This window comes from Dromaius novaehollandiae, chromosome W, assembly GCF_036370855.1.
Source record: "Dromaius novaehollandiae isolate bDroNov1 chromosome W, bDroNov1.hap1, whole genome shotgun sequence".
In the NCBI taxonomy this organism is placed as follows: domain Eukaryota; kingdom Metazoa; phylum Chordata; class Aves; order Casuariiformes; family Dromaiidae; genus Dromaius; species Dromaius novaehollandiae.
The window spans coordinates 68,670,989-68,697,949 of record NC_088130.1 but is presented as its reverse complement, the minus strand read 5'-3'; the positions used below and the strand labels follow the sequence as shown (position 1 = coordinate 68,697,949).

Genomic DNA, 26,961 nt, shown 5'->3' with positions numbered 1-26,961 from the left:
GTTCTTATAGCACCCAGGGGCTCCTGGAGCACCCATTGCCCAACCAAAGTGCCGTGCGCTTCTTGTTGCAGCAGCTTATTCATTTGGTGGAGGGGACTTTGCCACCTCTTTCCTTAGTTTAATCCTTATAGTCATTTGTCAGAAGACTTTCTATTTTTTAATTTTTTTTTTCCTCCCCTTTCCCCAACTATGCCTTAAAACTAGTACTATTAATGGCTGGGGTAAAGAGCCAGCCCTGGTGCCCGTGCCTGTCCCTGCAGCCCCATCGCCCCGCTGGGCTCGCCCCGGGCTGTCCCCGTCCAAGCTGTGTCCCCTGGGGGAAAGGGGGTCATGCTGGCACCGGCCCCAAAGTCCCTTCAGGGAGCACGTTGGAACTGGAGCTAAAGGCACCGTTTCTGCCTCTGCTTTCGGCAAGTCACTTGCTCGCGCGCATCTGGTTTTTCTGCTTTCGGGGATGCAGTGCAGAGGCTGTAATTATGAATTTTTCTTTTTCTGCTCTACTGCATTGCATTTAAAAAAATGTTTTCTTTTTTGAAAAAAAGGCAGCTAGTGTTTGACCATCGCCTTTGCAGTGAATATATGTGCCCTTAATATTTAATAATATTTTTCTGCAAGAGGGGTTGTTACATTTCTTGTCTCAGACAGCACTACGGTCTAATGTGCAAGCCAAGTCTAATGTGCAAGCAGCTACGGTTGCACTAAATATCTGATTTGTGCTTATCAGAACAGACCTTTCGAATCCCTTGAGTCGTGGAAAGGAGAGATACAAATCTGGGGTACGAGGAATAAAGCGTGGATCTGGGATGGAAGGAATTTAATGAGATTGAATAACTGATGTTTCCTGTCACGTAGATGACACCATCGCAGAGTGAAGTAGATTTTTTAGAAGCGGCAGCCCTTAATGCTGATTTATTCATCGCTTTGCAGGTTCGAAACTTTTGAAGTAAATAGCTTTGAACAGTTTTGTATCAACTACGCCAACGAAAAGCTCCAGCAGCAGTTCAACTCGGTAAGGTCAACTTGGAAACGTGCCATAAAGCTTAGAAAACTCATCAAGGCCGGATTATTGCGTGTCCGCTGTGCCCTTAACGGCACCGGTCTGCAGCCTGGCCAGGTCTCGTGGCCGGCATGAACGCCGTCCTTGCGATACCGTCTCTCCCGGGCAAGGCTTGCGCACTAAGTGCTCAGGCCAAGTTGGAAGTGGCACTTGGTTTATTTATGAAATTGATCCTGGAAGCAGGTTTGCAAATGGTTTATGCAAAGGCCACTAGTGCTTTTGAGCGAGGCAGAAGTTTGCCAGCTTTGGTTTGCACGGTTTCGTTCCTAAACCGAGCTGAACCTGGCGGCGGCTGTGCCGAGTCCTGGTTTTCCTTGTGCGATAAAGCACGAGTGAAAACTTGCTGATTAAGGGTGGCTTAAACCTCAGCGGCCAAAATTCGGGGTTAAATGGCTGGACTGTACATGCTCCTTTTTCACTTTGACACATGACACAATAAATTCTTCTATTTTATTAGGTATAAGCGCTTACCTGGGCTGAAAATGAAATCATTAAGGGGTCATCTTCTGCTCTTGTTGCAGGCAGGGAGAGGCTTGCTATTGATTTCAGAATTTGAGGGAGAATCTGTTAAATTGGAGCAGCTAAGTACTGCAGGGGAGTTTGGCACTTTGACACTCTATCATATGCCTGGTGCAAACGTTTGCGCTATCTCTAATACATCATATCACTGCTTGTAAAAATGAAAAGTAAATGATGGGCTATATTTGCACTATGCATATCTTTCTTACGATGTCCAACTATCGCTTCTGAAGCTTATAAACTTGAACTCGGAGATGACATGTTTGAAGAGATTTTAAAAAGCCATCTTTTGAAGAAAAAAAGTGCACTTGAAAAATCTTTTTTTAATATGCTTAGAGTATCTCAGAAATAGCCAAAGACAATTTATCTGCCTGGGGATAGGTCTGAGAGATATAAGCCATAGGAAGAAGACTTTTTTTTTTTTTTCCTGTTACTATTTTTAGAAAAGTAAGAATCTGCAATAGAGATGTTCGCCAATCGGTTATGGTACTGATGGCGATCTCTCTTGTAGGAAGATCACGCGGTTTGCAAAGCGGTGCTCGATGTGGCCTGGCTTTGCGCTAGTGAACCCACCGTGGGTCCCTCGTTTAATCAGTGGAGCCCCGAGGGGGAGAGGGGATTTTTAGTAGCCCCAGATGTATCTCATGGCCCTTCAGAACATGGCTTTCGCTTAGATGCAGTGACACCTTCAATAGTTTTTTAGTGAAAATCATTTAAAGACTTTTTTTTTTTTTGGTCCCATGGTTTCCTAGTGTAACGCTCTTACTTTCCTTGCCAGAAGCTAGACTCTGTAAGCGACAAAGCCTGTACAAAGCACATAAAGTTTCTGTCACTTCTTGACCTACTGCTGGAAAACCATACGTGTGCTAATGAGTAAGCGGGGCTGACCCTTGGGCAGCTTCGAAGCTCAGGTCGGTAACTGTGCTGTTTTTCTCATCTCAGCACGTGTTCAAGCTGGAACAAGAGGAGTATATGAAGGAAGAAATCCCGTGGACTCTCATAGACTTCTATGATAACCAGCCCTGCATAGACCTTATAGAAGCAAAACTTGGTATCTTGGACTTGCTGGATGAAGAGTGCAAGGTAAAGAAAACCTCTTGCCTTTTTGGTGGCATTTTAGTTTTTCTGAAAGGTTAAAGAATGGGTTGTCCTTCAGCACGCGGACCTTTGGCTGTAGTAACTCATACAAGGGTGAAGGACATGTGTTGCTTGGCTGCTCAGGGCTAGGGCGGGCTGTTGGCTGTTGCTTTGCTTCACGACCATTGAGAGCCTCTTTGGCAGAAGTTTGCTACCACTTTATAAACTGGGAATCCTGTTTGTACCATGTAATGCCAGAGCTCATGTTTCTGGCCTGGCTGCACTTACGGATAGCTCGTGCTTGTGACTTTCAGTTCCTTCAACGTGATCCAGGAGCTGGCATCCCTCCCTGCCTCAGCCCTTGTTTTGTCCCAAGGGAAAACCAAATCTTTCTGCTAGAATTATTTGGGGTGAAGTCAACTTTGTTTAGTGTAAAGTCTTCAGACATTGGAATTTATGTGTCTATGGCACTCGGCATATGGAAAAAGTGTGCCTGGGAGGGTCTTCTGGTTGGTTAACCGTGCCGTGTCGAGCTGTGCCACGGGCCTGGAGTGAGAAACGCGTCTCCTTGGGGAATGGCTGCGTTCTGGAGCGGTGAAAATCAGGCCTGGGCTGTGATGAGTAATGAGGGAACCAACCATGCTATGAGGATTTGCTGCAGCTGATGACAAACTCATGTTGACTTCAGTCCATAGTTTTGCAGAGGACCGAAGTCAGATGTCCCCTTGGCTCCTTTGGTGTAGAGAAACAGGAGCTAGTGATGACCTTCTGTAGAAGTGTCCTCACGTGTATCGGCTTCACGTTTAGTAACTAATCCAGCATTCTTTTGTTGGGGTTTGGAATCAGGTCCTCCCTTTGCTTTTGTTGGTCTGTAGTTCTGAAACCATAGAGACAGAGGGTCTGGGTTTCTTTGGGGGTTTTTTAGTTGTTTTTTCTTAATTAAAGGTCAGACAAATTATATTAAAAAACTTGAGGATATTTTAAAATATATATTGTTTTATTTTATTTTATTTGTTAAGGCAAGTGTGTGATTTTGGTACGGTAGATTGTGATGCTTACCACCTGTCTCTCATACCAGCTTAAATTAATTCGGGCTTACAAGTTTGCAAGAAATGCCAGAACTCCATGGGAATCCAGAAGGGAGGTTGAACTCTTTGTTGTTCGGTCATAAATTACCAAACGCATCTAGGAACAAGATGTGCTAGGTGGGAGATTCTTCTGGGAAGCTGCGACACCTGGTCTTTGGCATGGGGAGTAAGGGAAAGGCAAGAGCCTTTAGGTATGGCTGTGACAGTGGAGGAAGGATTTTCAATCCCTTTGACATAAAAATACCAGCATGCATTAGCTAGAAGTTGATGTTGGGCAAATTCGACTGTGAAATAAGCCTTTTTAATGCTGAGAACAGCTTAGTGGGAAGAGACAGATGACCACCTTCCCACTGGATGCAGTTGCCTAGTGGAGGCACGTATGTTGAGCTGGGGAGGGCTGCATTTGTTTTGCTCCCAGCAGTTCCTCGGGCCGGTTTGGTGATGGCATGCTCAACAAGTTGTTGTCTTTTTGGGAAGACTCTCTGTTGAGTCTTAGATATGTTTTGGGGCAGGAAACATCTTGCTGGTTTGGGATGGCTTTGAGGGTTTGTGGGAAAACGCCGGAGGGGTGAAGCATGGGGTGGTACATGGACACAGGTGAGGAAGGGGTCTCACCGCTGAATGGCCAAGGTCATCAGAGGGGCCCAAGTGGTCTTTGTTGGCCTGCTGAGACCCATGGGCTTTGAACAAACCCAGTGGCCCAAGGGCAGGCGTGTCATGTTGCATCAGACGGAAAGGTTTGGGATTCATTATTTAGACTTGGGTCCCTGCTGGGGTTTAACGAGACGTGTGACCTGTCCTTGTCTGTGAAAGGAAGGTGACCTGTTAAGTGACTACTCTCTGCAGCGTGACAGTCACCAGATGCAGCCTGTCTTCAGCCTGCAGGTCCTGCACGGGCTCTGCCCGTGGCCGAGGAAAGCGCCTACAAGAATTGCAGTTGAGGTCCTCTAGAGGCTCAGCTAGCAGGGACAGCTGAAAGCATGGACACACTGGAGAAACAGCTTCAGCCTTCGTCCTAGCTTGTCTCATCCTGTCTGTTACAGTTTCTGAACGTAACTTAAAAATGAGAGCAAATTAAACATAATTTAACATCCCTAAAATAGCATCTTACCCAGCGCTGGCTCAGGAGGAAGACAGAAATTTTTGCTCGATATTTGGCCCCGTTTCATTTCGTCTCTGCACCATTAAGCCTGTTAAGTTCTTCAAGCTTGAGGCAGCTCCTAGGTACTGAGAGGACCAGAAGGAAAGTTTCCCTGGTGACACAATGTCTGATAACTCCCTTTGCTCCTCTTGAAAGTGCCCGGTGCTGGTTGCTCCTGGTGACGGGATGTTGCATTAGATGGAGCACTGCTCTCATCTAGGAGACAATTCTTCTCCTGGAAAATAATGACAACGTGCACTGTGTAACAGCGTGGAGAAGGGAAACTTGGCTGTAAATCTCTCTCTAACTGTTAATACTTTTTAATCCGTGCTTTTTTGCCCAAGAAACTGGAGCATGGGAGCTGTCACCCCACATCAGGTGCCAATTGTCTCTGTCACTGGGGAATGTTGTGATTAGTCACCTGCTCCTTTATGAGCCCTCAAATTGGCTCTTTTGTAGTAACCTGCAAGCAGGCTTCAGTGTTATGAAAATTTCAGCAAGCCTGGCAGGTAAAAGCACCGGTGTCTGCGTGGAAACCTTCACACCCACGTTGCTGGTGGAGGTCCTTCCCCCGTCAAGGTGGCTCTGCGGGCCCCCTTGCCGGTGGTGGTGGATTTTCTTTTTTTTATTTTTAATGGGAGGTTGGGGGCGTTCTGGATATGTTGAAGCCGTTTGGCTAACAGAGGTCATAGACCTTCAGTGCTTAATGAGCGTCTTGCCGCAGAATTTAGAGAAGAAGGGGACCAGACAGGGCAGAAATGAGAATCGGCAATGAAAGAGAGCTTTTGAATAGAAACTGGAGTTTGAAGGACTAAAGCTGTCTCTTAAAAGCAAACCATAAAACCTGTAGCTCTGAGAGAAGAGGGCATTAGGATCTGTTTTATATTCTTTGGGTTTAACTAGACAGCTTTCAGGTCTTTGGAGTTAAGAGCCGTCATAGAGTTGTTGAGGCTGGAGGGGGCCTCATTTGCTCCAGCCTCCCATTACATCCCTGATTTGCACAAGGAGCCTTATAATCTTTGTGGGACTGTGACCCTGCGCCTTCTGCCAAGTTTCCTTGGAGTCCTCAAAGGACCTTGTCACGGCCTTCCCCGTTTCCCACACTGGAGGATCACCTACCTGGATCTAGGGCTTCTAGGACCTCTTGGCTTTGCTTTGGCCTAAAAAGAGGCCAGAGGAACAGGAAGGGTGACGTCCCATCAACAGAAAATGGCCTTGCAGCAGCCTTGTGAGCCAAGGCTACTGGACAAACTGATGAGCCTTGAAGTGGAGAGAAGGGAGAGAGGCATCTAGGAGGACCTCCCTCCCTGCCCGTGAGCTGTGAAGTGTGGAGGGAGTCATTGTGCAGCCGACAGTGATGGTGGGAAATAATCTGGGGTAAGAGCAGAGCTTTCAAGGAGAGACTAGTATAAAGCCCATCAGCAGAGATGGACAGTAAAGAGAGTGATGGTCTTCCAAAAATCCAGTCCTGGCAAGTTGGAAGGTAACGTAGAAGATGTGCTTGGATATCTGGGGTACAAAGAGGCTTTTGAGTGTGCTTGGTCTTGTTGTAGAAGGTAAAGAATGACTTTGGCAATGGAGTCTGCAGAGTTTCCCAGAGGACACTGAAGGTGGAGGGAATACGTGAAGAGCGGCTCCAGCACTCTGCAGAGGAGGAGCTAGACTGGGCTGGTGTTCAGGAGACTGAAATCACCCTTGAAGGAACTCAAAAATTCCTTAAGAAATGTAGCGATGTCTCTGTATCAAAGCTGGATGCAGTTTTCTGCTTTTCTACCTGAAATTACCTGCTCTGCATGAGTACTGTGCATCTTCCATACCGTTCCCAAAGGTCAAGCCTGAAGCTGCTGTGGATATCCAGCTTTCTCTGTAAGGGGTCCTGCTGCCCAGCTGCTTCCTTGCTTTTGATTATGCTGTTGGGATAGGAGTGGAAATGGAAAAAAATTAGGATAAAAGCATTCCGTTAGCATGAAGCACACCTAAAAGGGTTTGACCAGCAAAGGGCTGTTCTGAAGGACTGATATGCCCATCATGATATCTTTGTCCAATTATTTGTTATGAATCTTGGGGAATTTCTGTCCTCTGAGGTGTGATGTGACTCTGAGGCTGCCAAAGGAGGATTCGTCCGACCAAACTCATGAACTCCCCAGTGATCTCAGACTCTCTTGGGGGTTCTTGTTGTGTTTTACGGCACGTTACCATCGTGTTATGCTGTTGATATGGCACATACATTTTCCCATGCTGTTCAAAAGATGCTCTTTAACCTTTCCTGTGTTCTCTCATGCGCCAGAAACACTGAAGCCTGTTTCTAGCAGCCTAGTTTTCAATCCCACTTGTCCCTCTGTGCATCACTGTGAACTTTAGTAGTTTTTTGACCATCAGAAATCAGTGTTATGCTGTTGGGTTGTGCGACTGTGAAGTTGGGCCCATCGCTTCCTGCAGAAGGTCCCTCTGGAGGGCTAAGGACGCTCTGAATGTCCCGGCTCATCTTGGGCTTTAGCATGCGTTGGAGTAGTAAGAGGAAAGAAATAATCATTTCAGTATCTCCTACTATGTTTGTGGAGCGCTAGCTTTTAGCTCAGCAGTTTGGGGTAGACCTTTGTTAACTGTCCTTTTTCTGTAACCGTGGACAGAACCTCATCCTTTAGCCCAAATACCTCCTGAACGGCTCTTTGGCTACCTGGGTGTTTTGGGTTTTTGCATTTTTTTTTTGAGCCGGGGACACTTCTGATACAAAAGCAGTGGCGTCGAGCGTGGGGACCGATGCTGGCCGTAGTGACTCGGGCTGCGCGCCGGTGTGCAGGGAGCTGCGCGGGTACAGCAAACCCTCGCGTGGAGCGGCAGGAGCAGTGGCTTTGAGGCTCAGCTCCCAGGTAAGCAGGGTTTTCTGCAAAGTGACTGGCCTAAAAGAGCGTTTCTGCAGGAGAAATCCGCTTTGCATGGAGCAGGGAGCCTCGGGGGCTCAGGGTGGCTGTGCCGCAGAGGGGACCTTCCTCCTGGGGACGCGGTGAGCGCGTGGACGGGGACTCCGTGCTCCCGGCACCTGGCCAGTTTGTAGCTGAAAGAGAAGCTGAACCTCCTGTCGTGATCATTCATCAGGAACGTGTATAAATATATATAAAAAATCCTGTCTTTCTTTAAATATGCACATACATCTTGCATAAACAAAGCATGTACAGGAACACAGTAGGTTTCTGTTGATGCCTAACGCTTCTGTCCCGGGTGTAGCTCGGATGGTTTTGTGCCTTGGGTAGGACAAGAAACCTCAGGTTTCCCATCCACCTTGGGGCCGGGTGCATGGGACTGGTTTCCCCACATTGCAAGCTAACGCGGTGGGCAGAGCTGGAACGGGAGGCAGAAATGAAGGCCCAGGCAATATCAGCAATTTCAGCTCCAGCTCCGAGTGTGCGGTGCTGCAGAGATGAGGGTTGGAGATGTTGGTTGTGTGCTGAAGTCCAGAGACAGCTGCCCCCAAAGAGGAGTTATCCCCCTGTCGCTGCCTTCTCCAGAACCGCTCACCCATGGTCCTGCCTGGCGACAGATGACAGGAGATCATTCTCCAAGACCTGGTGTGCTGAACATATTCTTAATAATTAGTCTTTATGGGAATTGTAATCGTGAAGGTATCTAAAGTACATGTAAATTATCATATGCTGCTATGCAGCTATATGTTGTCTTACAAAATAATGAAACAAATTCATTTTTTTCTTGTTTCTGGCAATGCAGCACATTGACTTCGGGGAAGAACGTAGGACTTGCATGCTGAATTAAGTGTAAATATGATATGAAGGCGGTTTTGCAATCCACAGGATTCACAGCATGGGAGGGTTAGATGTGCGGACAGGGATACGTGAGTCATCTAGCTACTCTGTTGGCAGGAATGGATGAGGAAAAATGTGGGTTTGAAGTCCCACCTCTCTCATCCCTGGCTGCCCATGTGAAATTGGGATTACTGCATCCCATGGTTGCCTATAGAGTTGCCCAAGTGCCTAAAGAGATGATGTTGAAGCTTAAGGGTACGGAGCAATGGATTGGCATGGTGGGAGCTGTCCTCTGCCTAGTTCTCTTCCCACAAAGTCCCATCTTGCAGATAATATTTTGGGATAGGCAACCATACACATGTACACAATGTGAGGGTGAGCTACTTGCACCAGATCCCAAGGCTTATGACAGTCCGAGTTTTCTTAAGCATTTTATTACTGTTATTTTAAAATAAATCGGCACCTCTTGAATGTTGTCTCAGGTGGCAGTTTGCAAAACTATTGGCTGTCTTTTGGTCCCCCAAAAACTGCTTTAAAAATGTGATGTCTGTGCCTAGCAATTAGTGCAACTTAAGTACAAAAATACTGCCTTCCGCCACGAGTTGCCTGGCTGTTGGAGTAGTACCAGCACTCAGATGTTTTTCGTGGGAAGTGAAATTTTACTGTGTTCGTGCAAGAATATACATGAAAATAACAGTACCCGTTCCCAGAACTAGGGGGGGCAGGCACTTTGTTTCTCAAATATTCACGTAGCTGCTGTTGGCAGCATTCTTGTAATGCGCATTATTCATCATTTAGTGGTGGTGATGTGTGTGTGTCCATGTCAAAACCAAACACTTCCCTTGCCCAGAGAGTAAATGCTGTAGCAGCCCCACTTGGCGCTCCGGTCAACAGGATGAAGGCATGGGGAGTGCTGATGGAGGCATGAGTTGGGATGTTGACCTGAAATCTTTCCTATGTTGAGTCTCATGCTCCTGCCTGTTAAATCTCTGGGATGCTAGTGGAGAAATGGGAGTTTGGGGCCATGTTTTTGACTTTTTCTTGTTGGCCGTGACGCACATCTTAGACTTCTGCTTCTTCCCTGAGTTTCTGTGGTTCCTGGTGTCCTTCCTTCTGCTCAGCCAACTGGGAGAGGAGCCCCTGGACGGCCAGGGTATTTGCACGCCCGATTGCAGCTGTGCTCCTTTCCTTCTCCTTCAGGTTCCCAAAGGAACCGACCACAACTGGGCGCAGAAGCTGTACGACCGGCACGCTGGCAGCCAGCACTTCCAGAAGCCCCGCATGTCCAACACCTCCTTCATCGTCGTGCACTTTGCAGACAAGGTAACCGGCTGCGCGCGGTGCACGCTGGGGCTCAGACGCAGAAAGGCACGTTGTGTGGAGCAAAGAAGCACACACACGGACAAAAAAAATTAATTTATAGCAGCAGTGAGTTACTGTTAGCGATAGGGATGCCTGGCTGGGTGCTCAGATCTTGGTCAGCTGGAAGACTCCCGCCTCTGAACTATTGCACTGGGCTTTAAATAGGTATGCTTTCCCGAGCAGGGAAAAATCCTCTTTCTCAAAGCTGCAGTGAAATGAATTACTGTCAGGGCAGCTTTGCTGGGGAAATATTGGAGCAGGGGATTATTTTGAAGAGCAGTTCTGTGTGTCGGAGGCCGCAAGGCGCAGCGGGGAGAGGTGCACAAGAGGTGACCCCGGGGCCAGTCCCGCCGTTTGGAGCGAGAAGATGCCAGGCTTTGCGTGCCTGTTTTGGGATCAAATGGAAACCTTAATAAATAAATAAATAAAAAGGAAAAAAGAAAAGAGAAAAGAAATGTAAAACTTCAAATGTAAAGTGTGTGTTTGTATATGTATGCATATACATACACACACACATATATATTTATAGTGTCCTTCCCTCCTATTGAGGTTTATCGATTAACTTGCAAGGAGCTTTGGAGTGCCTTTTAAGCAAAAAGATAATGCCAAGGGAATAATAATCCTTGAGTTTTTACCACTGGTTTCGTTGGAAATGCATCTGGACGCTGTACAAAGCAGTTTAATGACTAAGAAGCAATCTGTGTCTGGGTTAAGGTTTTTGACCTCATTCAGGTTCACTTTCTTAAATAAAAAACGACCGTTAAATTCTAGTTATTCCTAATTCTCCTTCTTAGGTTTTTCGAGTGAGCTTGCGACAGCAGCGGCTGCCTCGGGGGGGACGTTGTGGCTGTGATACTGGACTTTTGGGAGGAGGAATTTGACCTCTGGCCTTTTCCCTTTGCCTTGCATTAGGTGGAGTACCAGTGCGAGGGCTTTCTCGAGAAAAACAGGGACACCGTGTACGAAGAGCAGATCAACATCCTGAAAGCCAGCAAGGTAGGGGCAGGGGAGCGGTCCGGGTTCAGGGCGACTCGGCGCTGCTGCTTTGCAAATTCAGAGCTCAACGTTTGCGCTCACGTTAAGGCCCAGCAACGTGCTCATAGGATGGTCCTGGGATGCAAAGACGTGGTCCAACATTTAATAAGCGTTACCCTCCCGGGTGCTGTAAAAAGGACGTGTAGGCACCTCATTCCAGCAGTGCTAAGGGAGCCGTAGCGACCGACCTTGAAGGGCAGGTTTTGTGGTAGAGAGCTCTCGGTCTTGCAGGCTGTAGATGTGGTCAGCTTTGGGAACTGGAAAAGCATGAGCTTTTGGGGCTCCCCACCCCAACCAAAGTAATTGCTGTAAGTCTTTAATGAGTTAAGACTTCTTTCAGTTGCCCTACCCCTTGCAGGGACATCAGTCGAGCAGTTCTCTTAAGATGTTTGCATGAAAATCCAGCCCCGCTAAGTCAGATGTGCCGTCCGGGAGGCAAGATCAGGATCGCATTGCTCTGGGGCACCCCCTTTCCATTGGAGGTTGTGTGGGGCACGGGGAAATAAGTGTCTGCCACGTGCTCTTTGCCAAAGCCTGCCCCTGCACGGACTGGCTTGTTAACTTGCCTATATTTTTATTGTTCTCGTACCTAACTATTTAATTCCCCCGAATGCTGTGGACAGATGCATGTGTAACGTGTCGCGATTTCTGTCCCTTTGCTCGAGAAGGAGCACGATGAGGGGAAAGGGAGGAAATACTATTTTTAGGAGCATTTTAAGCAGGAGTTTATTCCCGTCAAATAAGAGAGGCCAGAGTGGGAAATTAATGGAGCGTTGTCAATGGCTCGCCCTGCTTTTCAACAATGAATTCATGGGAAGACGGCAAGGTATGCAATTTTCCTGTCCACGGGGGCAGTTGCAGGTCTAATAACTGTGAAGCTGGGCTTTAATAATGCCCAAATCAAAAGCGCTGTGTGTTCAGGAAGCTTACAGCTTTCCCAGAGCAAAAGTCGTGCCTGATTAGGGCTTATTAGGAACACCAGGTAGTCCAGGGGAATAATTGATGCCGTGTGATAAATTATTGAGCCAACGCTGAACTTGCTGCTGCAGGTACGGCTCCAGCAATGTCCGTTTTGGGTGAGGGTTTGGAGGATTGAATGATCCCTTGGAGGTGTCTGATGGCTTCGTAGCTGGGGCAGAAGCACGCGGCCAAATGGGGAGGGGGGAAATCACGGCTTGCTGCCCCTGCCTTGCTGTCGCAGCCTGTACAGCATCAGCATCTGCTGACAGCTTGGTTTTACCAAGGTCTTGCAAACCTTTCTTGGGAAATCCTTCTCCTCCTGCAATAGTCGCTCCCCGTGGAGGAAAGCAGGAGGCTTGGTTGCTTCTCTTGGCTTGCTGCCATCTTCGTTTCCCAGTGCCTCTTGGTGGAAAGGGCGTCGGCACGGCACTCCCCAGAAACGATAAGGTGCATTGTGGACCGTGCTGCTTGGTTGTCCTCTTGCATAAGTGTCATTCTTCCACCCCAGAGCAGGCTGGGCTTTGGTTTGATAGCAGAGAAGCAAACCTCACTCCGTGGAGCTGGCTCTCTTGGCCCAAAACAGAGGGTTTCTTGCTTGGAGCAGAGGAACTTAAGCAATTAATAGGTATGTCTGAGGGCCAAAGATCTGGGCTTACTTGGCTTCAAAACTATGCTGACTCTCCTTGGATCAGGCACGAGCACTTCAGGAGTTCCCAGCACTGTCGTGGCGGCTCTGCAGCCGGTTCCTGGGCGAGTGGCTGAGAGTGACTGTGCTCTTTCCACAAAGCCTCCAAAATCCCGTGCTTTGGCTTTTGCTTTCCACTTGTCCTTCTGTCAGGTAGATTCACAGAATCACAGAATGGTTGAGGTTGGAGGGGACCTCTGGAGATCATCTGGTCCAACCCCCTGGCTCAAGCAGGGTCAGCTGGAGCACCTTGCACAGGATCGCATCCAGATGGGTTTTGAATATCTCCGGAGAAGGAGACTCCACAACCTCTCTGGGAAGCCTGTGCCAGTGCTCTGTCACCCTCTCAGTAAAGAAGTTTTTCCCCATTCCATTCTCCTTATTTCATCTCTCGCCTGCCACGTGGACTCCACGGATGTATAAACCAAAAAAAAAAAATTGGTTTCTTTTGCTGTAAAAAGTGGTCCAGTTTCTCTCAACCAAACAGAAACGTCAGCAGCAGTGGTAAGGCTGAGCCTTGTACCGTCTCTGAACTCGGAGAGATGCACTAATTTACATAAAACTTGCATTTGTGCTGACAAAGGCTGTGCCACAAGGACTTTGTCCTAGCTCGTGAAGGACCAGGATCAGGCCTGAATACAGTATAAGAGAGCAAGGCTGCTTTCCCTCTTATATTCCCACAAAGGCAATGCGTGAGCAAAGCGGGGGAACGCTGCCAATTTAACATGGCAAAGGCTTGAACACCTCTCTGTCAGCAAGTACGCTGCTGATGAAGAGCTCCCACCAAGGTGGAATTGCGTTCTGCTAATTAGAATGCAATTATCTGAGCCAACAAGACAGCAAAAAAGACTTTATAAAGCAGCTAATTACTTTTGAGAGCACTGGTCAGCTAAAACGGCTGAGAGATGATGTTCTCTGAATGAAGGAAGCTGATTTGAATGCCAATCACAAGCGCGGGGGCATGCTGTTAAAGAGATTATATTCCCGTCCTTGGTAATTATAAATAATGCACCAGCGGTTTCAACTCGGCAAATTGCAGAGGAAGGTTTTGTCCTTCTCTCTTATCTTCCCGCTTTCGTGAGCTGGTGCAAACGGTCTGAGCTGCACCGATTTTGCTCTACCGAAGCTGAAAGCTCACCTCTGAGGCTCGTATCAATCACTGGTCTGGTCGCAAGCACTTTAATGCTATGAATAGTGATCAGAGAGAGGGATTGATGACACAGACAGCTAAGCGCTGAGAAGATATTTTGGAAGCTGAAATGACAGCCTGGAATTTCACTGCGTTGTCGAGTGAGATGCTAAATTGAAACCTCCGTTGGTCGCCTTCCAGCTTCAAGCACCTGCCACCCAAACATCCCGCTTTTGCAGTAGTCAAAGCGCCCCGGAGATTAGCATGTCGTAAAAGTGAAGCAGCTGTCAGGATGTCTTTTTTGGGGCTAGATGGTAAGCCGAAGAAAAGGTGCAAGCCTTCATTTTGGCACGTGTAGTGGGTAGGAGTTGAGCAAGCCGCAGAGATAAAAATAACAACTGTAAGCACCGAGCGGATCCCTCGCAAGCGCGGTCTTGGAGCCTGCAAGCAATCTGATAATGTAACGCAAACAGTTTCTTTTCCATGCCGGTATTTAGACTGCTGTGCTAGCAAGCTATGCAAACAAGCCGGCACCAGGGCTGGAAATACTTGCGTGGTGGAGAACCATCTGGCCCCTTAGCATATGTGGCCCGTAGTCAACAGCTGCTGGTAGAAATGAGAACAGCAGCCTTTAGTAAGAGTGTAACGTGGTAAAGCACTACTGGTTTTTTGAGAACTTACTCAAAAGGCACCAGAGCTAGCCTTTAGCAGGAGCCGGAGGAGCCAAAGTCTAACACAGTTTTGTGACCTTGAGCTACAGGAGCTACGACAGGTTTTCTAGGCACTTTCAGGCCATTTTTTTTCCCCCTCTGGAGTTTTCTGGAAGAAGAAAACTCATTTAAAAGTTAGCTGCTGTTTGTGGAGCAGAAGGTTGCAAACTCAGCTCTGTGACCCGCTCAGGGTCTGCCAGCTGCCCTTTGAGGGATCAGCGAGAAGTAAGAGAACAAGGCAGTGTTTCAGTTAAAGTTTGCTATACAAAAACTAAGTTGAAATTTGCTATACATACTTTCAAAGGAGATTTAGGGTTGGGGGGCTCAGATTAGCTGAGCTTGACAAACGCCATCAGGCAGACTGAGCATTGAACTGGATGTCCCAAAATCCATTTGGGGCTAATTGCAGAAGGTGGTGCGGCACACCACTGCCTGGCTTTTAGGTTGGCACGCCGCGAGCAATGAAGAGCGTTGGTGCGGTTGCAAATCGGTGTGTTTGCAGCAGTGCAAAGCTGGTGCCGTGTCCCTCGCGCGCTCTGGAGCGGGTGTTGCTGCCAGGGCATTATTGCAGTTAGTGTTTAACTTTTGGCCTAATACAAATTTGAAGATCCTGCCCCCTTTAAAACAAACAAACAAACAAACAAACAAAAAAACCTACAGCGAAGCGGAGGTGATTAGTGAGGAATTGCTGCTTTCCTCTAATTGCCCTGAAAAGTCAGGGTGTCTTCAATGACACCAGCGTCGGGACCCCTGTTCCCGGGGAGGGCGTTGCACGGCGTCGCAGCACCCGACAGCGTCCTCGCTGCAGTGAGGACCCAGCGACGTGCCTTGGATGACGCTTTAATAGCCTTTCTGCTAGCGAGCCTCTTCTTCTGCTTTTTCGATTTAATGCGCACACTTAAAGATTTGATGAACTGCAGAACAGGATCCCCGGTGTCCCTGCTGATGTGGTTTATGTAGCTGCAGTGCTTCTTGCTTTTAATTTATTGCCCTTTGCTCCCTTGGTGGTTGCAGAGAGGTAGAGCGTGGCGGTGGGCTGCGGCTTGGGGGCTCCGGTGGACACAAGCAGAGCGGTGCGGATGCTCAGACCTTGTCTTCCCTTCCAGTACCAGATGGTCGCGGACTTGTTCCAAGACGAGAAGGATTCTGCGCCTGCCGCTTCCGTGGGCAAGGGGACCTCCAAGATCAACGTCCGTTCCGCCAAGCCGGTCATCAAAGCGGCCAACAAGGAGCACAAGAAGACGGTGGGGCACCAGGTAACGTATAACGTGAGCGGGTTGGCAAACCGCTCTACTCCGGCTCGGTCCGAGCAAGAGTGATGAGATAAGAGGTGACCATGGCCTTCGCGTGGATGCCAAAAGCTCTCCCAAAGCTTAATGCACAGCTGTGTAATTTAAACTTACTGTATCCTCTGGTGTCTTCTGTGATTTGACTCACAGACAATGTGACCGATAGGGGACAAACTTAAAAGGAGGAGAAAAGGTAGGTAGAGAGTATTTGGCTCGACGTGAGATGAGAGGCTTGGGAAAGCTGAATCTAGACACCCCCATTTTTGTGATTGAGGATATCTTGCCTCCCTTCCCTCTTAAGCTGTTGTGTGAACTGAAGAGATTTTCCTGCAACCTAGGGTTGTGAGATGGGACCAGTCTGGCTGTATTTTAGACACCTAGCAGTCTTGGAAAGCAGCCTTGACTGGAAGGATGGAGACATGGCGTAAGCCAGGGCGGGGCCGCAGCGAGGTTCATTAGACTGTGTTGCAAGGCATGGTAGTGGTCAGAAATTGAAACAAGGGAGGTTCTGACTGAAGAAAAAGAGCAATTTTTTCCCCATGAGGACAGTCTGGCAACGGAGCAGTTGCCCAGGGAGGTTGTGCAGTCTCCATCCTTGGAGGTTTTCAAGACCCGTCTGGGTCAAGACCCTGAGCAAGCTGGTGTGACCCCAGAGTTGCCCCTGCTTGGAGCAGGTGGGTGGGCTGGGGACCTCCTGAGGTCTCTCCAGCCCTTAAAGACTTGGTGGTTCTGCTTCTTGGTTGAGAGTGCTGCCTTCGTGCCTGCAGGCCAGCAGTACTTCTGCCTAACAAAGTTAGTTGGAAGAAGATGTTGTTTTCAGTATTCACCGGAGAGTAGGGTGCTGCAACATTTGTCTCTGTTCTGCGTTGTTGAGCTGGAAGTCCTGAGCCCACCAGTGTCTTGTCTGAATCGGTGCTGTACATGCTGGGCTCATGGGGAGGTTTATACCGTCTTATAGCTAGGGCTGGTACAGATTGCATGCTAAAGCATGTTCATCCCTCCTAAAAATTCATGGTCTTGTCTCGCAGTTCAGGAACTCCCTGCATTTGCTTATGGAGACGCTGAATGCCACCACCCCGCACTACGTGCGCTGCATCAAGCCAAATGACGAGAAGCTCCCGTTCACGTAAGTAGGCTTTCAGATAACGTGTTTAGCTGTGTAGGAGCAGAGAGCCCTTTGGGCTTTTCCTAAAGTGATGCCCCTCTCCTAATGCTGTTCCATCCTGGTAGGTCCCCAAAGCTTGCTGGAGTTACTCCTCTTGGGTTTCATCAGGCATTTTTTGTGTCACTGAACTAAAAACTAATGCAGATCCTAGTAATCTGTAGATAAACTCTGCTAATATTGGGAGATAAACATTGCTTATATTGAGCATGCCGTGTTACATCCTTGCTTTGCAATGATAGGGTCTTTGATGCAATTTCATCTTAGAATTACTTTGATATAAATAGTTACAGTATTAAACAGTGAAAAATAGCAGAGAAAGAAATGAAAAGATGAAGATAAGCAGCGTGCTTGCAAAATTGCTTGTAAAATGAGCAGAAAAATGTCTTGATGCTTCCAATATAAATGTGAAAAAAATAAAAACATGACTTTTATCAATCTGAGGCAGGTTTCCAGGTGAGTGAACAGCTGGAGTGAAAAGGTGGTCTGGGTCTTCCTCTGTAGTTGAGAGGTGTATTGAAAGCTGTGCGCATGGTGAGCAAATAGCTGATGGTCTTGTTCGACCTTTTAAGTAGTGTATTTGTGCCTGGTTTAGTTTCCTCTAATTCCAGAGCAGTTTGGCCTTTAGTGAAGGAGGACCTCATCTGTCTCGCCCTGATCTGTTCTGAAGGCCGCGGCACAGAGTGCAGGTGGTGGCACATAAGAAGGCCGGGTTATAGCCGTAACCCGTAATCGGGGAGGCATTTCCCGCGGCCTGAATACCCCCCTGTGAGCACGATACCACCACGGGGTTCAGGGACAGGTCCAGGTCCAGCTGCGTCCCGCGAAGGAGGATGCAGCACCCCTAAATAGGTTCACCCTGTTTTGTGCTATGCTGTCTTTGCCACCCGAAGACCTCTCCAGCTTGGCTCCTCACCCCTGCCTCTCAAAGCAAACAGCCCGGAGTGGTTAGAAAGCACTGGGAACTGGCTAAGGTTTAACTGATTTGTTAGATTTTTAGTTAACGGCTCAGGAGAGGACCACGTTAGCTGTCTGTCCTGGGATGATAGTTTCTGTGCTGTTTTATCTGTTTTACGTAAGGTTTTGCAGGCACTGGAGATGCCCGAGGCCGGGATCTCTTGTTGCTAACGGCTGAGGTTGTGCATTTAAACGAAACTACAGGATTCCACTTTTTGTTTGATTATTTTCTTTAGATGAAGCACAGAGGTGTTTTTTAACCATCTGTAGTGGAAGTGAGGTAGATGCTCTGCAGGGTTAAATGCTCTCAGCTTGTCAAGGGGGTGCCAAGGTCTCAGCTTTCATCCCGTCCTTCTTCACTCCTTTGCCTTTAACTTTGCAGTTCAGCGTTTCGTGTGATGCTCAAGATACAGTTAATACCCTTTAATAAACATTCCTGGTAGTCAAGGTGCAGTAATTATCAAAATGAAAATATTTGTATCCTGAGACATTATGGGTAGCAGGCTCGGCCCATAAAAGTCAGGAAGAGGATTCTGCTTGTGATGCTCCCCACCTGGCCTGTGTCACTGCTGTCCAAGCCCAGGATTTTGGAAACCAAGGGCAAACCCAGATAGACACAAGGGTTGTTCTGGAGTTCCAGCGTGCAGGTGTTGGTCTGCGTACGGCATCGTTGCAGGTCTCACCATGTGCTGAAAATAGCAGGAGGGTGTTCTGGCTCTGAGCCGAGATGTTGCATTCCTGTTTTGCCAGGACAGTCTTCATTTATGATTTCAATTGAGCCTATTTTCTTATATTTAAAACTGGTGTCTGTACAAAGCTGGCGAGTACTGGCACAGCTGTAAAGGAGTCTGCATTTCAGAGGCATTTCTGCTTGAAGTGCCAGGAAGAATTAGAGAAATGGGACATCAGTGACGCTGCACTGTGTTAGCATCAAAGTGGTGTCTCGTAACATGCAGGACTTGGTGTTATATCTTCATTGTTCAGTGAGAAAACAACATTTTCCCTAAAACTTAACATTTTTTCAGCTCCAGAGAACATTACTTTTTTTTTTTTTTTTTTTTTTTCCCCCTCCTAAAATAAGACATTAAGCCAGGAGAAGAGAAGGCTTAAGGGGAACCTGATAGCAGCCTTTTGCCCAGGGAGGTTGTGCAGTCTCCATCCTGGGAGGTTTTCAAGACGCAGCGGGGAAAAGCCCTGAGCAAGCTGGTACAACCCCATAACTGCCCCTGCTTGGAGCAGGTGGGTGGGCTGGGGACCTCCCAAGGCCCTTTGCAACCTGCGTTACTCTGACTCGTACTTCACATCTTGGTGCAAAATCTAGTTTGGTATGATTTGGGCAGGATATCAGCCTTGGTAGCTTTGTAGCAGGGGCAGCTGCATTGCAGAAAGATCCCTTCGTGCACAACGTGGATTGCCCTGGGATCTGCTGGGATGAAAGCCTCCCCATCCGCAGAAGAGCGTTGCTGTTATTTCTAGCAGCTTGTGATGGAGTCGCCTATTCCCTTTATCTTAATTACATTGCTTTACACAGCAGAGCATCTTACGGCCACGGAGATTGATTGCAACAGATTGCCGTCTTGTCCCAAGAGTGTCACTCGGCATTGACAGTAGGGTGATAGCAAGGACCGTTTCACTTGAAAAGTGCATCCGTCCTGTGACGTGGAAAGGAAATGTGTGACATCTCTGCAGCCTGTTCCCAAGTGGGCACGGTTGTCCTGAGGGAATAGGTATGGCTGTCCACTGATACCTGGTTTTCTTCAGCCCCTATGCTGATGATGACAGCAGAGCTTTTTTTCTGCAAATCAGATGCTAATTCACATCCCCCAAAGGGTCACTATCCAGCTGGTTCAGGCAGTAGTCCTTTTCTTTTTTGCAGTAGTGTCCTGATGGATATAAAGGACTGAATTGCCTGACACGCTGTGTGTGTTAGCAGGGGTGAAACGAGATATGTTGCAAAGGGTGCTGGTGTCAACGTTCCTGCAGGTGCTTTAGAGTAATGCCGTTGTGGATTTCTTTTCACTGTGTTCATCTGTATCCTAACTATAATTACAGATTTGATCCGAAGAGAGCGGTCCAGCAGCTCAGAGCCTGTGGCGTGCTGGAGACCATCCGCATCAGCGCAGCTGGCTTCCCGTCCAGGTACTGTCACCTGAATTCAGTACCGTGTTCTGCTGATGATGTACTGTAAGGAGGGAGGGAGGAGGAGAAAACACCAGTGTTTGGAGAAACAGGGTTGGATTAGGTTGGCTTATATCCGGGATAGATTTCTCCTTTTTTAATTATTTATTATTTATTTTTTATTTTACCAAACCCCCATTAGCTCCAGGGGATCCCCAATTCTAAGAGCTGCAGTGTCGGGCCACCAGAGAGGACCTGGGGCTTTGTCCTGTGTTTCAACTGATGCTTTCACTTTGGTGCTGAGAACTAACTTGATGTGGTAAACTATAAAATCGCTGAAAATGCCAGTGCACAGCAGATCAGGGAGTCTGCCTTCGATCCCATACGGAGGTGGACGGCAAGCAGCGGCGTTCGCTCGATAATCCTATGCGTTTGACTCGCTTGGAAGCCAGAGTTGCCCTGCAGGACTCCCTGCTGCTCACCTGAAGCTCCCCGTACCGCAGGGCTCCTTGCACTCGTATGGGCCTGTACATCTTTCGTTCCTTTTTCCTGCCTGCAGGCACCTGCTACAACAGTAATATCAGCTCCAAAATATTTTATTGTGCTCACAGAGAAAGAAAATCAGGGTTGTAAATCACTGTTGCAGGCCTCCACTCAGCACATCTGAAGCTTATTTGACTTGAAACTCTTGCATCGTAAAAAGGAAAGGTTACGAGTGCTATGCCTCTTGCTGATTGCGATAAAAAGAAAAAATATTCAACGGAGATTTTAGGGCCTCATAAATCCCCAAATATAAATTAAAATAAGGCCTGGAGATGACAAGGGCAAATAATTCTGAAAATGCATCAACTCCGCTTTTCCACCAAGCAGTTTGGTGTTCCTGTCAGCCTTTCTGCAGGGAACAAGGGGGTTATAAATGCCCTCGGTACGGAGCCAGCTAACAGGGATGCTGAACGCCGTGCGAGCCACCCCTCCCTGGTTTTGGGGAGGAGCGGGCTGCCTTGCCGGCTACCCTCCCCTCCGGCAGATCCATCGAGTGCACTCTCTCCCAGGACACGAGCAATACAAAACTCTTCCATCACTGCAGCTTGTCACCTCTCCTTTTCTCTGTAGGGAAAAAAAAGGCGCAAATAGCTGTTCAGTTTTCAGTCTTCCTCCGAGTGACCTTCTCCAGCTCGGTGTTTGGGATGCTTCAGGGACGGGTTCTTTGTTTGTTTTATTATTTCCAGAAGATAACGGTGTACAGCAGCACCTCGGCACGGAAAGAGATGTTTGCTTTGGATGCTGCTAGTTCTCTCCTGTCCTTGGTTGTGGAATTGCAGCCTTGAAAACAAGAGCTAGGCATTGCAACGCCGTTAAAAGATGGTGAATAATCTGTGTATTTGAGTTGGCTTCATAAACTAGCTCGGCAAAAGCTGTTTCTACAGTCTTACTCTGTGGGAAATGCAATAGGTGTGTTAGTTCTTTCTGGGTTTTACATGCATGAGGTCATGTTCTTGATTTTCATCACAGTGCAAAATCTCCATTGGCATTGATTATTCCCGTGCATTCCCTTTTATATCGATAGAAGTCAGTTTGTAGCAGTCAATTAAAGATCACTCAAAAAGAAGGGTCCTTGCTCGAAACATAAACCCTGGGTGAAGGTTGTAAATTCAGACCACTTAAAATAATCATACAAATCTTGAAATCTTTGTGAGGTTTGTTTCACTTGGATGTAAACAGCTTAACTGTAGAGCAAGGGAGAATTTTCAAAACATTTCATCTCAAAAGTTGTATTAACAGAAACAGGAGAAAATGGGAATTTTCATCCTGTAGCAGGTACATTGGAATATTTCCCAGCATATTGTGGCAAGAGTAACTTCTGAGCACGATGTGCCTTAGGGTCAGAGGAAAGGCGTCAGCGACCGCCTGCTATTACTTTGCACTTCTCAATCACTTTATGGTTGAAGAACTAGATGTTTTGAGGTTCCGATAATTTTTTTACCTAGTTTCTTTAAAAAAAAAAAAAAGTTTTAATACAGTTTTTACTGTTCTCCAACCCATATGAAAGACATAATATACTTCCACTGAAAGATGAAGCCTCAGTTTCCCCGCTTTGGGTATGCCTGGGATTATTTTATCATTTTGGTGGAATACGGTATTCGGCAACTCTCTCAAGTAAATTGAAAATGTATTGTTTGGTTTGAAACGCCTCGGAGTAGTCAAGAAATGTATTTGTTAGTGTGTCCATAAATGAATGTGATGAATGGACTGTCTTAGCGATACCGATAGCGTATCTATCATCAGCTTTTGTGGGTGAAGGCTGGAACATGTCTCCCTTGTATGAACCATTCATCATCTTTAGAGAAACTGGTTACGTAAAGATTAGTCTATAGAAAATAAATTGATACAGAGCTCCATAAATAAGAAAATGCCCTGAACCATGTTTTTCACCTGAATTTTATCAAAACCGTGCCTTGCCCTTCAAGCTCGCGCTCAATGTACCCGTCAGTGTTCAGATCCCCATGGTCTCCTGCCGGGTGACCTGTCCCTTTTCTGGCCCTTGACCCCATGGAAACTTTTTTGTGTAAGGGGAATTTCTTGTTTTCCACCCTGTGCCTCTGCTGGTTGGAGCTGGCTCTCAGACGCTGCATCTTTATATCAGTTTGGTGTGAAGTCCCAGCTGCTAAACTCTATGAGCGTTAAACATGCATAATTGAAATGTTTCATGGGCATCCTTGTGCATAAAGTCGCTTTTCATAACGCGTGCTTAGCAATCTTGCAGCCTTTTCAGGGAAAAACAATCTATAAATTAGTTTGGCTGCCGGTAGCTCTGTTTGTCCACTCCCCCCACCTCTCACAGAAAAGGTAATTTATTAATAGTGTTTTTTTTCCCCCACATTCTCCTCTTTGAATATATTGCAGATAATTTCAAGCGATGCCAGTCTGAATGTTTTAGAGCTAATTGAAAGGCAAATCTGTTCTGCAGTAAACAAAGCAAGAGAAATTTTCTCCCTGGGCTGCAGTTTCTAAAACAGTTTCGTAGCAAGTCTTGGCTCAGCCTGCACGCCCCCAAACAGACTCCGACTCCTGCAGAAGGATCGATGCCTCCCACCTCCCAGGCCACTTAAAATATTGATCCTTTCAGTGGGTGGCATCACATGGCCTGTGAATGATTTCCCTTTTTTTTTTTTTAATTTTGGCTTCTGCTCCTGCACAAGGCTGTCCGTGCTCAGCAGAGGTGATGGGATGGTTGGGTCACTCCAGCCTGGCATGCCATTCATTGGCATTTTCAGGGGAGTTAGACTGTGAAGTCACTGATTTTGGGCCACCAAAAGAAACGACTTTATAGCTAAGTCATAAAAGCTTAAAATTCCTATTATACTCCTCCTTTCACCTCTTCCTTTTGGAGCCACTGGAACGATATTGATGGAATGGCAATAAAACATTTGGTCAGAAGTATTTTGGGCAAACACTGCTTGCTCAGAGAAGTGCTTTTCAAGACTTCATTAGGAAGTCTTCCCTCCGGTTAGTTCCTTTAGATGACGAAGAAATTGCTGGACCCGTTGACCAGGTCTCCTGCTCCCGGCCAAATGAGCAACCATCCCCCTTGCTTCTCCAGCCCAATGAGTTTTTTCACCAGCATTATTTATTTTCTTATATCTCTCCATTCCTTTTATTGCCTCTTTCCTTTAGTGGCCTATGGTAGCACCTTCAAAGCAAAACTTTGGCGTTTGAGGTTGCTTGTGCTTGACCTCAGCCTCGAGGTTATTTTCTTGGGAAGGTTTGAGCAGTATCAGTTGTTCTGTTTCTTGTTCCTTCCTCTCCCTCTTTCTCAGCTGTGCAGGTATGAAGATCTTTCCGGTAACATTTCTTCTCCCATATCTCCTGTCTGGATCTTTTAACTTTATAGTGGAAGCTCAGGAGTTCAGAACGGTGTTTAGTTAGTGGTCTGTCGTGGTTTTCCAGTTCCTAGCCATGAGGCGTGCCCTTGCCGGGTGTTGGGATGGTTGTGGTGCTGGTGGAGGAGAGAGGCCACCTTTAAAGCCCAGCAGAGGTGATTTTAAGAGCTCCCAGCAAGTCCCAGGGCGACATAACCCTCCCGTCCCAGCTCCTGACCTGGCGCAGCATGGTGCATCCTTCGTCGTGTGCAAGTACCTGGCAGGAGAGAAGGATGCTTGATCTTTTTTCCTTTACTCTACTGATGATGCTGATGTCAGACCTAAAAAAGACATGTAAAAATATGTATTTGAAAAAAGAAGAGCGTGTGCCCCAAGCATTAAGCTTCAGTACTTCTGCACAAGAGAAATCTCTCGCGTAGGGCTGGGGGATCATGTTTGTGTCCCTCTCCGAGCATGTAGTTGCAAGGTAATTCGATATTGCTTTAAACCTTAAGTGGCTTAAGCAGGCGTGTTACATTAAACCTAAATGCTTTAATCACTCCTTTCTCTGGGGAGATCCTGTAACAGCGGCTATGAACCTCCGCGGTTTCCCTTGCCTTAACACAGCCGTCTTTACCCAGGCCGGCAAGTACCCCGGCAAGGAGCATCCCGTGCTCCCCTGGGTCAGCGGGCTCGTGCCCCGGCGAGTCCCTTGCACGAATGGCCTCCTGCTTTCCGACCCCGACCTTCTCCCTTTGCTCCGTTCCTGTAGCGTCGGCCCACGGTGTGGTTTCTCTTGCCCATCACATTAAGCTCCTGGTTGCCCACCTAACCCACGGGGCGGTAGAGCTTTTTTTGGGGTACTCTGTGCAAGCAGGAGATGCAGCATAAGCTTGGGACTGTCAACTTCTCTTAAATCATTGTCCTGCAGGTATCTGACTCTCGTTTGAAAGCATCCACGAAGCCTGCACCGTCTCTGCTCGGGTGCAGGAGGAGGGATGGATTTTATCGCACTCTGCCCAACTTGGATGCGTTCCCGCAGCTGTGTGCGTTGCCCCTTCACCAGCTGCGCTTTGCCGGAGGAGCCCGGGCAGCACCTGCCAGATGACTTTTTCCTCTTAACAGCAGCATTTAATATTTCCAGCCCCTAAACTGGCTCTGGCAGCTTAATGGGAAAGCTCCCTCCTCCTCCTCCTCCTCTCTTCCCCCGAGCTCTGCCACAAATCTGGCTCGAGTAGCATCTGAGACAGGCGGGATGTCTCCAGCATCGCGTTTGGCTCTGTGCCTTGGGAGCTGCGTGCTCTGCTTCTCCTTTCGGCTTTAATTTGGATCTCGGTCAGCGTCCGACGTGCTTGCATGCGCGCAGAGCCAGAGGACCGAGTTCAGGCGCAAAACTGGAAATGTGCTTGTAAAAGAACAGTGATTAGGAAGAGAAGGGAGCACAATTTTGGCTTAAGCGCTACATGACACGAGCCCGTAGCCTCGCATAACCGTTGGGTTTAGTTGAGCTCTCCCTCACCCCGGAGACGGCTCTTCTCAGCAGCGTCTTTTTTTAGTTACTGTTCTCCAGCTAGTGGTAATTCAGTACTTTTGCTGTCTCCAGTAGTGCTCTGTCTTAGCTTTCATTTTAGATACCAAGCTAAGGACCCTTTCTGGTCCTGTACTCCTTGCAAATAGGGTTTAGGGTGCAATGTCTCCATGCAGGAGCTGTTTGGCACTTCCAGTCCTCAGCAGCCCGGGTCCTTTGCTTTTTCTCCCTCCCTTCTCTTTGTGAGCCTTTCCCTTCTCCTGCGTTCTTTTAATTAGCGTATTGCTTTTAATCAGACTGGCTTTCCTCCCTCGCTGCATTTTCTGGACTGAGGTGAAACTGCGTTCATCATGTATCTTGAGAAATATTTCTGGTACGTCTGTCTTGCCAGGCTCCCAGCTTGCAGAGAGTTTCATTAGAGATGAGACGTTTTATGGAGATGTCAATCTTGCGGAGGGAAGCTACCGAGATGGTGTGACATCTCCCCTAGCCCCACTGTGGAAAACGGGCCAGTATAAGGACCTGTTGCAGGCATGACACTGGCATTTTGTGATTTGTTTTGCCCCCCTTTTTTTGTTCCCCCTCTTCCTCTCCTAATCCGTAGTATATTTTATTTTGCTGAACTGGAAAAATAGGCAAAATTGGTTGTAGTAGCACAAAAATAAATAGACGCGTGGGGCTGCTGGGCTGAGGAGGGGTTTCTGCGTGGCTGAGGCTCACGCGGTGCGTCCTCGTTGCCGTGAGCTGCCAGAGCCGTCGCATGAGCGAGGCCAGGGCTCACAAACGTCTTTGCTGCGTAAGAGCAGAAATCAAGATATCTGCAGTCTTCTCCCGTCTTTTTCTTGACGTCCACTGCGCAGGTTTTTTTGAAATGATGACAGCCGCTATTTGGCAGCGCTGGAAACACCTGCTGTTTCAATTAACAAGTCTGGTTCTGGGGGGTCCATAACTCACCGTGTTAATTTGGAGAAGGCTGAGACTTGAGCCGTTTCCAGGATCCTGTCTGCAGGCTCTCAATCTCGCGGAGATGGCAGGAGATGCTGGTCCCTAGCAGTAACATATAGGGCTCCGATCCCTTGAGTTAGTGTTGCCTGTTTAGAGACTTGACTGCTGATGACAGCAAAGCGTCGTCCAAGCTGCTGCCTTGTCTCTTCAGAGCCCCAAAATTTCACGTTTGTTTTAAAGGTCTCGGCAACAGACCTCAACGTGAGGTGGTTAGTGAACGAGTTGATTCAAATTTCTGTATTTGTTGGAGTTTGGAGAAGCAAAGCTTTACTGCTGTGGTCTTGCTGGGAGTGAGAGGTTTTGGTAACCGGGAGGAAGATGCTCCTGATGCACTGCGTGGGAAGAGGAGCTCATGAGCCCTTTCTCATCGCGTTTCCATTGCAAACCAGAGAAGCACCGATAAATAGGTTCGGTGCCAAAGGAGGGCTGAGACGGGGTTCAGGTTTGGGCAAGCTAGCTCCTTCCAGGGGACTGTGATCCGCACGGAGGGTGACCCTAAAGAAATAACGCCCGGCGTGCAG

General features: G+C 47.8%; 1 protein-coding gene across 1 annotated transcript in view; it reads left to right on the top strand.

Moving 5' to 3' along the window:
- Positions 1 to 26,961, top strand: part of LOC112994487 (unconventional myosin-Vb) — a 119,626-nt gene that overhangs the window by 42,896 nt on the left and 49,769 nt on the right. Inside the window, exons 11-17 of the mRNA XM_064500850.1 lie at positions 928 to 1,009; positions 2,519 to 2,659; positions 9,841 to 9,963; positions 10,915 to 10,998; positions 15,628 to 15,777; positions 16,839 to 16,936; positions 19,982 to 20,068. Of these exons, the coding sequence (XP_064356920.1) occupies positions 928 to 1,009; positions 2,519 to 2,659; positions 9,841 to 9,963; positions 10,915 to 10,998; positions 15,628 to 15,777; positions 16,839 to 16,936; positions 19,982 to 20,068 (765 nt within the window). The remainder of the gene's footprint in view (positions 1 to 927; positions 1,010 to 2,518; positions 2,660 to 9,840; positions 9,964 to 10,914; positions 10,999 to 15,627; positions 15,778 to 16,838; positions 16,937 to 19,981; positions 20,069 to 26,961) is intronic.